Genomic DNA, 15,166 nt, shown 5'->3' with positions numbered 1-15,166 from the left:
AAAAAAAGAATGTGCAGTTCCACACATTTTGTGGGGAATGGAGGGCAGCTATTGTAAGCTACCAATTTCTAGAATCTAAGAAGAAATTGAGGTAGACAACTCCCACGCACTGCCACAAGCTACCCCCTTGAAACTACTGTTGGGCATGGAAAGAATATTGAGCTCACCAAGATATTTGCATAGGCATATTCTTACTTAGGACCCTGGTCATTTGACCAAACATTTTCAAACATGGAAGCCCTGGGGTATCCTGCATCTCATGACCATTTCCTCCTGAGATGGAAAGACCTGACACAGCATTCCCAAGTAGAAAGTACACTGATTGTGGACATTCATTGCTGAGGTCTTGCAGTTGCATTTTGGTAGACATGTCTGCACTATTTCATACATACACTTCATTATAGGTTATAAATGTAGGAAAAAGTGTATGATATGAAGATAAGGTTTTCTTACATCATAAACTGCTGAGTGCTGGGTGGAGAAGGGGCTGATTCAGGGTCTAAGTTGAATCTCTGGCTTTGGCTGAAGATGGAGCATCGTGGTGACAGCAGTGGGTTGTCACCATCTGTGATGTGATAGAGCAGCCTGCTAGTCCCAACAGACTGGAGGTCTTCTGGTGCACTGTCTCCTTCATTCTGCCCATCTTTGTGGGCTGGTGCAAGGTCTGAGGAAACAAGATAAATCATTAAGACCCAGAAGTGACAGAGGCCTTGAGACTGTCATGTTCTTAAGTAAAGATCATAAACATTCATTATCATGTCTGGTCTCTTCATCATTTCTTCCTTCTGGGGATATGAAAGGCTTTCAAAGTACTGTCATGTTTATCCTAAGAGAAACTGGATAGAAAATATTACAAAGCCACCAACGAGAAAAAAATGGAAACAAATTATTTTGGTATAAATTTTAAAATCAGCATAGCCCAAAACTGTAAAAACTCTCTCTTTCATTTATTTGCTAACCTTGAAGGTGTATTACAAAATATTACAGTGAAAAAAGAAAACATTAAATGGAGCTAAAGCAAAAAGGGATGATTTATGAGCAAGAAAATAGATAAGAGAAATGCAGTGAAGAAAGGAGAAAAGACTAGGGAGGGAGAGGAGAAAACAAAGGAGAACAGTGGGGAAAGGAGCCTACCAACAGAAAATTATTCAGTAGTGATTAAAAATGATAGACAACTCTGCTTTTCAACATGGAATGATGTTCAAAACAAAACATTAATGATTTCATTTTATGTAAAAAGCATACATTTATGTGTACAAATAAGTGCACTTAAAGATCAAAGAAGCTTCTTAGCAACTACAAAGCATGGAAGAATTAGGAATGATTCTTTTTGTCCTCCAAAATTTATGTAGCATTTTATTTTTTACAAAAATAAAATAAGGACAAAACAGATCCAAAACCTCTCCCCAGCTATGTTTGTCTGAATTCTATGATCACTCCCTTTTTATTTTTTTAATGTTTATTTTTGAGAGAGAGATCGAGAGAGCTAGCAGGGGAGAGACAAAGGCAGAGAGAGGGAAACACAGAATTTGAACTAGGCTCCAGGCTCCAAGCTGTCAGAACAGAGCCCAACGCAGGGCTCAAACTCCTGAACCATAAGATCATGACCTGATCCGAAGTCGGACGCTTACCCTACTGAGCCATTCAGATCACTCCTCCTTTAAAATGAACTCATTAACCTCCCACCCCAGAGTCAGTAGAGATTGGGCACACCTGTAGGAAGGGCAGGAAAGTGAGGGATATCCGGACACTGAGTCAGAGTGGCCAGGTGAGAATCTCTACATCATGGGGATCTGGACAGTTATTGGAACAGCAGCCAAAACAAACTCCTTCTAAATTTTGCCCAGGAAACAATTCACAACAACTCAAGGCATTCTCTTCTTACTCCCAAATAAAGAGGAAAACAAATTCTTTCTGGGTGAATAAGCAGATTCTGAAAACACTGACAATCCACTTTTCCAAAATAAACATTTATCACAATTTGGTACCGGATGACTCTTAATCAGGTTTAGAATGGCTCATGTTCTCCAGAGCTTGAAATGCAATTTGCTTTGTGTAACATCAAAGGTCTGATCCCTTGTTTGTTTTCAATTGTCTTCTTCCCTGTTGGGTTTCAGACTGGGAGCCTGGATAATGCCTCCTATTGTGTCTGTGAAGCTCACTGACCACATTCTATCAGTGGCTGAGCTGTCCAGAAATGCATGAGATGAGGGCTGGTAAAGAGGTGGAGCCAGATGAACACTAGTGCTCAGACCTGCAAGCAAGGTGTGCTCAGGTGTCTGACAACTCATTATAGGCAACAACTCTTTAAGAATAATTTACCCAGAAAACACGGTTTGGCAGGAGCTTTGAAAAGTAACAGGAGTGGGGCGCCTGGGTGGCTTAGTCAGTTAAGCGTCCGACTTTCGCTTAGGTCATGATCTCGCGGTTTGCGGTTGGTGGGTTCGAGCCCCGCGTCGGGCTCTGTGCTGACTGCCAGCTCAGAGCCTGGAGCCTGTTCCAGTCTGTGACTCCCTCTCTATCTGACCCTCCCCTGCTCACGCTGTCTCTCTCTCTCTCCTAGAAATAAATAAAACATTTAAAAAAAAAGTAACAGGAGTAAGAGTTACTAATCAATAAATAACAGCATATGCTAACAATCACCTTCAGAGCCCACTAGGAGAGATACAGGTTCCTTACCAAATCCTTCCATTAAACCATTAGGCCCCAAAAAGAAGTACATTTTATTCGTATTACCTGTTTCTGGACAGTCTTTTGGTAATAATGATGGGGAAGAAGAGAATTTTTAGCAAGCACCTGGGACTGGTGTATTTTTGTTGAAATGGGAAAGGTGTGAGGCATTCAGCCCTTCAGCTCAGCTGTGGCCCTAGGGTCAAAATGAACATGAGCTTCTTGGTGCTGTTTTTTAATGCCAAATGGAAGCACTTGGGCTCATAGCCATCTGACTAAGTGGAGGCAAGAAAAGAGCGTAGCTTCTAAAACACATGGGGTCCTATGATGGAACTTCATAAGATCACATTTAGAGTGAATGGCTCCTTTTGAGCTGCATTATAGTTGAGTCCACAAACATCCGTTTATATGGTGTGTGCTTCTGTGGGCACTAATGTCATTTGCTGCCTATTTAACATTCTAGCCTGCTCTCCTTGCCCTCGATTTACCACTGGAGGAAGCAGAGAGCCACAAAGACTCAAAAGCACCAAACTGAAAACCAACAAAAAGTCAAAAATTGGTAATTTGGTAGTGCTTCAGTTATGTGTTCAAACTCACTATTTGAATTGAGAAGTGGCTTAATAAAATCAGATGGCACACGTCCCTTGAGTTGAGTCCCTTGCTCAGAAGAGGCCGGCAAAGATTCTGAGGCAGCCACCCTGGGATAGAGCCGAGATCAGCACTTACAGACCCTGCTCTCCAAAAGGGAAAAGGTTACCCTGGCTTCTGATGCTTCTCTGTCAATTATGTTACTTTGTCTTCTGAAGGACAGGGCTACTTGCCAGGGACCATCATGTGATGCGTTGTGGTTTAAAGGAAGGGGCCTAGGAACCAGAAATCCTGGTGTGCTTATACTTTCTTGTGAAGTTCCAGGGATTTTCTGACCTCTCTCAGTGTCTTTGTTTGGCCCATCTTACAGAGCTATAACAGGTAAGTAAAAAGAGGTTGCTGCACATTGTGCCTGGAGGTAGCAATACTATGCCGTACACTTTAAAAGTTGTTGAGTATAGAACTATTTCAACTATATGTCAGTAAAAAAAAAAAAGTGTAGATCTCACGTGTTCTTACCACAACTTAAAATAAATAAAATTATTTTTCTTTTTCTATTCTAAAAGAAAGAAATCTTTTTATTTTCAAAAATTTCTATAATGAATAAATCTTAATTTTATAGGAGAAAAATAATAAATGTTAATATGAAAATTTTTGGGGGAAAAAAAAAAAACATTCTTAAGAAAGTGAGAAACAATCCCAGGGATGGCACAACAGAGAGCAAAGATTAAGAGTTTGAGCTCCAGGTCTACCATTTGCTTAGAAAGTCTTCAGAAATGTTGGGTCTTTTTAAAAATTTATTTATTTTATTATAGTTTATTGTCAAGTTGTTTTTCATATAATCCCCAGTGCTCATCACAGTGGTCAGGCCTTTTTAAACATGGATTTTTTTTCACTTGTAGAATGGAGAGAATGATGGCACCTGCCTCATAAGACAGGAGGATAAGGATGAAATGAAATAAAACAATATCTTCTACAAAATGTTTGCCATGTCATATCCACATAAACCTATTTTTTTAACTCTCTGTCCCTCTGTCTCTCTCTCTTTCTATATACATATATACACACACAAAACTTCTGATAGTTAAATTTACAAGTTTTTGATGTTACAATGATATGAAAGTGATAACATTCAGTAGAAACCATACTTTGAATTTTGAATTTGGATCTTCTTCTGGGATAGCTTTGTGTGACACGATACTCTTTTGTGATGTTGGGCAGTGGCGGTGAGCCACAGCTCAGTCAGGCGCAGTCACAAGGATAAACCACCATACGCTTAAAACCGTTCTCTATACAGCCATTCTTGTTTCCACTTTTGGTACAGATAAATTTCTTGAGATATTCAACATCATAAGAGGCTGTGTGTTATATAATTTTACACAACCGTAGACTAATGTAAGTGTTCTGAGCACCTATTCAGGTAGGCTAGGCTAAGTTAGGTTGTTTAGTAGTCTAGGTGTATTCCATGCATTAAAATTTTTTTAATGTTTTTTATTTTGAGAGAGAGAGAGAACAGGGTAGGGTGCCAGAGAGAGAGGGAGAGAGAGAATCTCAAGCAGGCTCTGCATTGTCAGTGCAGAGCCCAACATGGGGCTCAAATTCGCGAACTATAAGATCATGACCTGAGCCCAAATCCAGAGTCAGACATTTAACCAACTGAGCCATTCAGGTGCCTCTCTGTGCATTTTTGACTTACAATATTTTCAACTTACAATGTGTTTTCTGGATGTAACCCATATAAATCAAGGAAGATCTGATTTAGGTATAGATACATAGAACAAAAGAGTGCATATTTTACATAAGTTAAATTTACTATGTATTTTAGGTAGATAGATAAAATTTCAACCTATAGTTGTTTTTGGTTTTTAATTTTGGCTTCATCTTACGTTATGGTGGTCAAGAAATAATGAATTTGATGTCCTAGTTACTATTTTTCTTACTAATACACATTAAAATAAATTTCTATTAAAACTAACAATATTTGCCCATGGACCTTTGTCCAGCATATTTTGTGAAACATTGAGGTAAGGCATAGAAACTGCTAAACACAGTAATTATGAGAGCCATCATTTTATAATTATTATCATCATCAGAGTAAGGAATTGAATACTATGTTCTCTTATTGAACATGAACTACACTCAGAATCCCTATGGGGTTAATATGGGAAATGAGAACCAATATACCCCTTAACATATTGTCCCTCCTCTCAGTTCTTCCTTATAAATAAGACTAATCATATGTAATGTTTCCAGAGTGACTCACTTATGTCCTCAAACTTGTAAGAGTATTTGCATATATTTAATCTTCATAACAACCACATGAGGCTGATAGTAATATGATCACCACTTTAAATTCAGTTTGGAAGATGATATAAACTGTGTTAGCTCCAGGGAGGGTTTGACCAGTGCCCATTGTAGAAGGCTCTGCATCTCTGACCCTGGGAGCCAACGACTTTTTCCAGTGGCCAACTTACTGAGCGGTAGGGAACAGAGAAGAGAAATAACTATCATCAGTGTGTGAAGGCCAAGAGACCACTTCTGTTTTGCTGCAACCACAGACAGAAACAGATGTATTAATAAGCTGTTTAATAAGTCTGTCAGATTTAAAAATATATCTAATATGAATTTTTAAGCAATTGAAAACTCAGAAAATCTCTATCTGTAACCATTTGAGATGCACTGCTGAAATACAGTTGAATAATAAATTAGCGATAGTCTTGTGGATTTGTTAATTTGCACTCTTGGGTTTACCCTTCATGGTGAGCTTTTATAGGTAGCATTCAGTATATTCCAAAATGCCAAATGTCAGCCTTTGTTGGATTCAAAAGCTAGATGAGCCAAAAGTATGTCCATCATCCTAATGAGGTAGAAGTATCAGAGTTCTCAGCCAGCCTCCCAAAACATCTGATGGATACACAGTGGGTTCAGTTTTAGGTATGTTGAATTTGAGCACCTGAAGGCACTAATAGGTTAGCTATGGGGTTGCAAGAGAGAGAACATGGGTAAGCTTTAATTCATCCTGGTAACTAAATCTGGGGAGACAGGTGAGATAGCTTACTCAGAGACTACCTGGCACAAGGTGAGCAGCAGTATCCCCAAGATTAGACTGGGTGGGGTAGGAATGAAGAGGGATTCTGGGCTGGTGAAGCTAGCTGAGTTACCAAGTGGAGTATGGGTGGTCCTCCAAGTGGGCTTCTTAGTGCCAGCTTCGGTGGACAGCCACCGGAAACATCCATTATGTAGAAGGTGGGAAATTTGTCACTGTGAAAGAAGGGCTGGGCCTTATGGCAGCCACTCAACAGGTCTAAGAGCCACTTTGCCATCATGATTAAAAGCACAGGATTTAAAAAGAGTTTACAAACACTTAAAAAATTTTTTTAATGTTTTATTATTTATTTTTGAGAGAGAGGCAGAGCATAAGTGGGGGAGGGGCAGAGAGAGAGGAAGACACAGAACTTGAAGCAGCTCCAGACTCTGAGCTGTCAGCACAGAGCCCAATGCGGGGCTCAAACTCATGAACTGTGAGATCATGACCTGAGCCAAAGTCAGACGCTTAACCAACTGAGCCATCCAGGTGCCCCTCACAGTGGCTTTTGATAGACTCAGAAACAGCTAGACTGGAGCCCCAGTTTTATCATGTGTGTGACTTGGGACACATTATTCAATCTTTACATTCTCAGTTTTTCCATCTATATAATGGGAATTCATTCATTCAGCAAATGTTTACTAGCCATCTATTGCATGCCATAGCCCTGTTTCAGGGAAGGATAGCAACAGTATCTACCTCATAAATTGTTGGAGGATTAAAAAGAAGACAAGGAATCTCAAGTGCTTAGGATAGTGCCCCAGAAGAGGGGACATAATAATCCATCAATAAATGTTAGTTGCTGTTGTTTTGTATTTATGGTGGTATCCTATACCTAGTTAGGAAACTTGGGAGAAGAGTTCGCTGGTGGAAAGAAAGATGAATTTAGTCCTGGTTATGCTGAGTTAAGAGGGAGGTTTGGTCATCCACTGCAGGTGCCCAGTAGGGCCTGAATATGTGTAGATATGGAGCTCAGGAGACAGAGTCCAGCTGGGTTGATCTCAGCATGTACTTCCCCAAATCTATTATCTGTAGTGGGAGGCAGAGCTTTGAGCCTCACTTTCATTTTGAAGGAACCAATATATTGATTTCAATTAAACTGAATGGTTAATAGATTAGGGCATTGGGTTAGCTGAGCAATGAAAAATCCCAAATTTCTCCCTAAGAGCCAGAAAACTACATGGATCGAGAACCTCAGCTCAGATCAAAATGTATTCCTTGCATCTGTATTTTTTACTACAATCTTCTAATTAAATTTCCATCAGTAAATACAGATCCAGGTTTTAGGTTTTTGAGTAGTTTTTTTTCTTTTCTTATTTGTATTTACTGCATTATTACTGTACATTTTTTAAAGTAACCTCTATGGCCAAGGTGGGGCTTGAACTCATAACCTTGAGATCAAGAGTTGCATGCTGTACTGACTGAGCCATCCAGGCACCCCTGTGAATAGTTCTTAAATTTAACCCCATACCTCTTGTTTCCTTGAAAATTATAAGAGGGCAATTTCAGGATATTTTTCTTGAGTTGTGATTATACCTAACATATGCAATAATTTTACCAAGGAAACATAACATATATAAATCACAGAAATACCCAAATACATAAATCTTCAGGGTATACTGTCATTGATTATTTTATAAGTCCAATCATAACTTATATGCCGTTTGATAATAGACTATAAAGAAGATGTGGTATATACAATGGAGTATTACTCTGTGATCAAAAAGAATGAAATCTTGCTATTTTCAATGACATGGATGGAACTAGAGTGTACTATGCTAAGTGAAATAAGTCAGTCAGAAAAAGACCAATATCATATGATTTCACTCATATGTGGAATTTAAGAAACAAAATAGATGAACATAGGGAAAGGGAAGGAAAAATACGATAGAAACAGAGAGGAAGGCAAGCCTTAAGAGACTCTTAAATACCAAGAACAAACAGAGGGTTGCTGTAGGGACATTGGGTGGGGAGATGGGCTAAATGGGTGATGGACATTAAGGAGGGTACTTATTGGGATGAGCACTTGGTGTTATATGTAAGTGATGAATCACTAAATTCTACTCCTGAAATATTACTACACTATATGTTAACTACCTTGGATTTAAATTTTTTTAAAAAGACTTGGAATTGGGGTGCCTGGGTGGCTTAGTCGATTTGGTGTCCGACTTTCGCTTAGGTCATGATCTCGCGGTTCGTGGGTACGGGCCCCACGTCGGGCTCTGTGCTGACTGCCAGCTCAGAGCCTGGAGCCTGTTTCACAGTCTGTCACTCCCTCTCTCTCTGACCCTCCCCTGCTCACGCTGTCTCTCTCTCTCTCTCTCTCTCCTAGAAATAAATAAAAAATAAATAAAAATTTAAAAAGACTTGGAATGACAATAAAATAAAATAAAGTTCTTTTTATAGTATTTTTATCATCTCATAATAAGAATAAGGAATAAACGACTTCCAGTTTAAAAAAAAAAACAATATCAACAAAGGCTCAACCAAAGAAAAATCATGTTGTCATTTGGCTAACATATGGTTTATATTTTATACTATCTTACTAACTTTTTAGTATCCTTTGGGGAAGAGTAAACAGTTTGAAATCACCCAAATTTTCAGAATAATAATGGTCAATAAATTGAAGTGTCCAAACAAAATTAAGTATCTTAAATATATTTTAATTTCATACCATAACTAGCTTAGCAAAATAAAGTCATGAAGTAAAAGAAAAGAGACAGTAAGAAAACTAGAATGAATGGAGACAGAGGAAGACAAAGTGGCAAGGTCATGGCTGAGAAAGAGAAGCAGTCAGAAAGCTGTGGGTGGTGGGGATGGGTGAGAAGGAAGGAGGGGCAAGTGACGAAGGTTGAGTTTACAGTGAGGAAACATGCAGCGAACATAAGATTCTATCCAGTGAAAGACTAAGGTCTTCAGACATTAGTGACTTCTAACCTAAATCAAAGTGAATTCTACCCATGGGCTATAGTGACATGATATGTCAAGGACAGATGTGAGATCTCCAGATCCTGCCATAATGAGAAAGGGAAGAAATCCATTTTTTGCATTGTTTTGGAGTAGAACATTTGAAGTAGGAATAATTCATATTTTTAGAAACAGTTTCTACACAGGACCAAACCAGATGTCCAATTTGGGAAGGAAAGAAGCAATCTTCTAGACAAATCTACCAGATGGCTAAATGAAGCTTTGTACTTTATTCTCTGATTACTCAAGACTTATTCCTTTGCCTATATGCTTACTACCAAAGAACAGTTGAGAAATATACAAGGGAAATGGCCAAGGCCAACAAACAACATTTTCCCTCCCTGTGTCACAAAAGTGGAGCCAAATGCTCAGATTACAGAGCTCTGCCTGAGTGGTGGGGCCCAGGAAAGAGCAAGCATCTATCACTATCCACAATAGTGTCCAAGATTTGGAAGCACCCTCTGGATATATAGAGAAAGCTGGATACTGTACACTGATTATTCTTCAGGCTAAAAGACTCTCCAGGTCCTCTAGTCAACTCCTGCTGATAAAAATCTATTAAGAAAACAAGCAATTTTTGAAAACAGTTTCATTTATAAGCAGATATATTTCACAAAGCAGAAGGAAAATTGAATATACAAAGCAATCAGTAAGACTACTGAAGGAAATTCTAATCTTCAATGGGGATCTGTATCTTTACAAGCCTCATCCAATGTCAGTTAGAAAAATTTAGCCATAAAAGCTTGGCCTGAAGCTCCAAGTAGAACCACAGAAAAGTACGATCCTTACGGAACCGGAAGAGACAGTAGAGGTGGGGAGGGTTGGGGCATCCAGAGCGGTGTCAGACGTCAAGTATCTGGGCATGATATATGGGTAACTATGTGAAAGAGAAAAGGGGTATATGAAAACTCTCTTTACTATCTGCTCAATTTTCTATAAACCTAACACTTCTTAAAAAATTAATTAAAAAATAAAACATGACTATAAACCTAAGAGTTAAAAGCCTGGACTCTTGAGTCAGAGCCCCAGAGTTGGTCTGATACCACACTTGATCTTAGCCAAAAGTCTGAGATGCAATCGGACTTGGTCTGAGATGCCATTGCTCACAATTATTATTGTGCCAAGAGCCTTGGCAGGTAAGGCTCTTCTAACTCAGAATCCTCATTTATAAAGAGTTGGAGCAGGACAAATGGGATAACACTTGTTACCATAGTCCTTGACCTGTCTTAAAAACAGAATTTAAAAATCATGTTTAAAATAATCACCTAGCAGTTTAGACTGTAGGACTGGTTTTTTTTTCTTTCCCTATGAAGCAGTTATAGAAATAGCCTCAGAGAATATACTGTTTTCTATGAATTTTGAAATCATTAAAAAACACTTTCCTTGGAAAACAAGGGGTTAATGTGAAGCCCCCTCTTTCAGACACTATGAAGATGATAATAAAAGTATCAGGCAAAAATTCTTAACAGTAAAGATAACTTCCAGCCAAGTTATGTCATAGGTTTAGCTCAGGATAGGTTTTATGGTAACAAATGTAGTTTCAACTTTATTAGAAGGTAATTATTCAACCATCAGCTCTATAGGTTATTGGTGTTATAAATGCCTTTTGCTGAAGGGGATTAGTGTAATGTCAATCATATGCAACACTCTAGAGGGGACCTAGGGAATGAACAGTACTAATGGCATTTCCACACCTTGAAAGTAGTTAGAATTATGACAGTAGATAGTTAAAGACAAGTATAAGCATTATCAACGGGGGGAAAAAGGCAACATAAGCTCTGATGGTGGCAAGAATGCCCAGGTTTTAAAAACAGAATTATAGCTGACATTTATTGAGCATTTACTAAGAGGGATGTGCTAAGTGCCTCATATGTATTATGCTACAATATTCTCACAATAATCCTAAGAAGTAGATACTATTCTTTTTTCCCCATATTAAAGAAAAGGAAGTTGATACACACAGAGATCAAATCACTTGTCCAAGATCTTCCAACCTGCTCATCAAGTTCTGCAAAGAATTATGTTTCTGAACAATGCAGAGCCAATGAATGTAATTTATTTGGGCTTTCAAGAAGTGCATGCCGTGGTTTTTATATCAGAAGTTGTTTAAAAACAAAACCAAATGGTGATTGGGCTGAATGTTTTGCAATGGATTACATAATCCACTTAACAATATGCAGCAAAGAATAAAGATGAATTAGTATCTTTATGACGGAAATGTAAGTACTAATCCTTGCAAATGGATCCTGGATTAATCTCATTTTACATTTCAAAAATGACATAGAAAAGGTAGTAGAGTTGTGAATCTGAATTTGCAGATGATATTGATATTTTTCAAAGACTAAAATGCTAAGCAACCACAAAAGCAGCTCACAAAGCATGAGAAAGCTCAATAGTGACAGATGACCTTAAATGTGGGCCAGTAGGCAATGCAGCTGGAGAAAACTAATCCATGTACTCTTAATAATAAGCACTAAACTATTAGTTTGGTAGGGAATGGGATTTTGGGAGCTTTAATGGAATATTGTGCTATGACAGAAAGGCTAAATAGAGAGCATGCATGTCTAGGAAGAGTTTGGAAATCAACATAACAAGCATAATATTTTGTAATTCATAAACACCCCATGTCCATATTTTTTAGGTATTAATTCATTTTTTTTGTTGATATCATCATATCTTCACATGTAGTTGTAAGAAATAATAAAGGGATCCCTTGTACATGTTGCCAGTTTCCCCCAATAGTGTCATATCTACAAATAAAATTCTATTTGACTCCATCTGGAATACATTATGCTGGTCAGGTAAATGCATATCAAGAAAGGTACAGGGTTCTAGAGATGGTTTAGATCAGAGGACCTGAAATAAATATGAGAAGAGGTGTTGTAACAGGTTAATCAACTATAAATCTAGTTCCCTTCAGGTTGACAAAACAAAGTCAGGAGTAGATAAAGAAAATATGACTTTGAAAACACATTAGTAGGGTATATAGGTTGGTTATGGGCTTGATTTCAAATTCTAGAATATTATAACTATAGGGACTTAATATTTAGACTGGATAGCAAATAGTATAGTGTGAAGTATTAAACTATGGAGTCTGACTGGGAAACCCTCCCTTCTTCCCATTTCCTCCCAACCTGTACCACTCAGTAGCTGTGGGGCCTTTAGCAAGTTACACTAACTCTCCAAGTTTATTTCCTCATCTTCCATCTGTGGATAAAAATGGCATCTACCTCATTCAGAATTGTGAACATAAAACAGGGAAACCCATGAAACAATGTCTGACACAAATGAAAATTCCATGGTTAGTGATGTTAATAATATTGACAGTATGCATTTAAAAGCATTTAAAGGGATGTTTCTAAACCTTGGCACTATTGACATCTTGGACCAGATAATTCCTTGTTGAGGCAGTGGGGTGGACATTGGGGGATTCCTTGCATTGCAGAATGTTCAGCAGCATCCTTGGCTTCTATTCATTAGATGTAGCACTCACCTTCCAGCTGCAATACTGAAAATGTCCCTAGATATTGCCAAATATCCCCAAGATAGGGAGAGGGGAATGTAGAGAGATGCAAAAAAAAAAATCAACACTGACTGAAAACCACTACTTTAAAGAAACCAAAAAGATGAAGTACTATTTTCTACAGTGGTAGCCATCTCTTTGTTAAGGCAACAGGTGGTGCACACATATAAAAAGGTTCAGGAAGGACTTAGAAATAATACACATACATACACTCAGACCCATAATCAACAAAGTTTCTAAATAATACTTGGAATTCTGTGCACTTACAAGGTTGAAGTAATGGACCTCCTCTTACTAACTTTCAGACAGGGTCTGGGCTGCTGTCAGCCAGATAGGATGAAACACTGTTATACAGATGCTCTACCTAGTGGGACACTTGAGATGCCCCCTTTTCCAGAAAGCCAATCATAAACTCCACCTGCAGCAAGAGCATATTGCATGGCACCCCCTATAGCCTGTAAATAGACTGTATTTGTTTTTTCTAATAATCAACATTAGGAACAAGGCTCTTACCCAAAGAGTCCATTTTGAAAATCAATATTTTACATTAAAAGAATTAATTAGAGAGGCGCCTGGGTGGCTCAGTCGGTTAAGAATCCGACTTTGGCTCAGGTCACAATATCATAGTTGCTGAATTCGAGCTCCACATCAGGCTCTGTGCTGATAGCTCAGAACCTGGAGCCTGCTTCTGATTCTGTGTGTGTGTCTCTCTCTCTTCCTCTCCCCTGCTCATGCTCTGTCTCTCTCTCTCTCAAAAATAAAAACATTTAAAAAAATTTTAAAGAAAGAATTAATTAGAAACTGCTGGGGCATTATTATTTCTAGTAATAAGTCTTAGTTTATCTGGTGACAGCTTTTACTACAAACTACATACCATCAATCACCTGTGGTCACACAGAACAGGGGTTACTATGCTTATTCATGCGGAACAAACAGTCCTTCTGCAAACTTTGAAAATGACAAGCAGTAGAAAAGACAATGTTCATTCCTTTTCTTTTCAACAACACCAGTATAGATCCTTACTAATTCAACAGAGGTAGCATTTGCTTCAACTGTAAGAGGCTATTGATGCAGTTAGAGGGATTTTTGAGCCTACGTGCTGTGGGGGTTTCCATATCAAATTAGACAATGTGCAACCTAATGGCAGAGTCCCAGATTGCCTGGGACTAAGAATTCCAAGTATGTGTGACTTTTAGTGCCAAAACTGGGACATTCCTGGGCAAACCATGACAATTGGTTATTGTATGTACAGTCTTGAAGTTATCTTGCACATGGTTACTTCTCTATCATTTTTTTCCTAAGGGCCTCCACACCTACATCCCTTAAATCTGTCCCTATCCCTTGTCCATGTCCCATCCCGCCCATTTCTAGCCTGAGAACTTGGGTACTTGAGCACCTTCCTCCTCCTGAAGTAAATGGACTGAGCCAACTAGTCACTAACCCTGAGCTGTAAGTCCATGTGGTCCATGAAACTGAGGTGAAGCAGTCAAAGAGAAGAGATCCTGATCTTCTCTCTCATAATTCAAGACACTTAAAAAATGGTTCCCACTACTTTGGAGTGTTTATGAAATATAAATATTACAAGATTTCTGCCTCAGACTGTCTAAAGATAAGACTAAGAACCCCATGCTTGCAAAGCTTTCTAGTAATTACAAAGTTCAGGAAGGCTCACAAACCCTGTTTAGAACACAGTGCTCCTCCAGGGGTACCATGAAATGTGTTTTTGCTGCAAGTGCAGTTTATAATTACATTGCCAGAATGATGACACTTTTCAGGTATTTTACTAGGTAGGACTGATTTTTGTAATACATAAACCCAAGTTAACACAAAATACTTTGATCCCAAGATGTTGAGACTGTAATGCTTTGTTCAGACCATCATTTCAAATGCCTGCTGCAAAAGTTTTACTTTATTGGTCATGTTCTAATTGAGTCTAAAGTAAGCTTGAAACCTATTTATGTCACACCAATTTATATTTATAAATGTTTGCTTTTAATAGTGAACTAGTAGCATATTATGTCCAGAAATTCCTGTAAAAATCACCTGTTGGGCTTTGTCTTTGTTATACCAATTACTGATATCAACAATAAGTAATTGAATATGTATACACATGTAAGGCTCAGGGCTAGATGTTAGACTTTAGGAAAGGAGAAAATTTTAAATTACTATATTCCTTTATAGACTTATGGCCATTTGTACTATTCTTGTGTGATCACACTCTCAACAGGGATTTATACACGCATAAAAACTAGTTTCGAGGTGTTCAAAGATCACTCTAGAAGTCCATTCACAGACCCTAAGCCTCTAAAATGAGCAAACATTTCTTCCTTCTG

At 38.3% G+C, this 15,166-nt stretch overlaps 1 protein-coding gene across 3 annotated transcripts in view; it reads right to left on the bottom strand.

Annotated features, from left to right (window-relative positions):
• The window catches only part of FAM13C (family with sequence similarity 13 member C), a 155,092-nt gene that overhangs the window by 27,786 nt on the left and 112,140 nt on the right, over positions 1-15,166 (bottom strand). For all 3 annotated transcript variants that reach the window (XM_077765229.1, XM_077765227.1, XM_077765228.1), the window contains one exon: positions 454-664. In XM_077765229.1, coding sequence (XP_077621355.1) covers positions 454-664 — 211 coding nt within the window. The remainder of the gene's footprint in view (positions 1-453; positions 665-15,166) is intronic.

This window comes from Crocuta crocuta, unplaced genomic scaffold (genome assembly GCF_008692635.1).
Source record: "Crocuta crocuta isolate KB4526 unplaced genomic scaffold, BGI_CrCroc_1.0 scaffold244, whole genome shotgun sequence".
In the NCBI taxonomy this organism is placed as follows: Eukaryota; Metazoa; Chordata; class Mammalia; order Carnivora; family Hyaenidae; genus Crocuta; species Crocuta crocuta.
The sequence above is the reverse complement of the archived record's forward strand: the minus strand, read 5'-3'. Positions and strand labels throughout refer to the sequence as shown.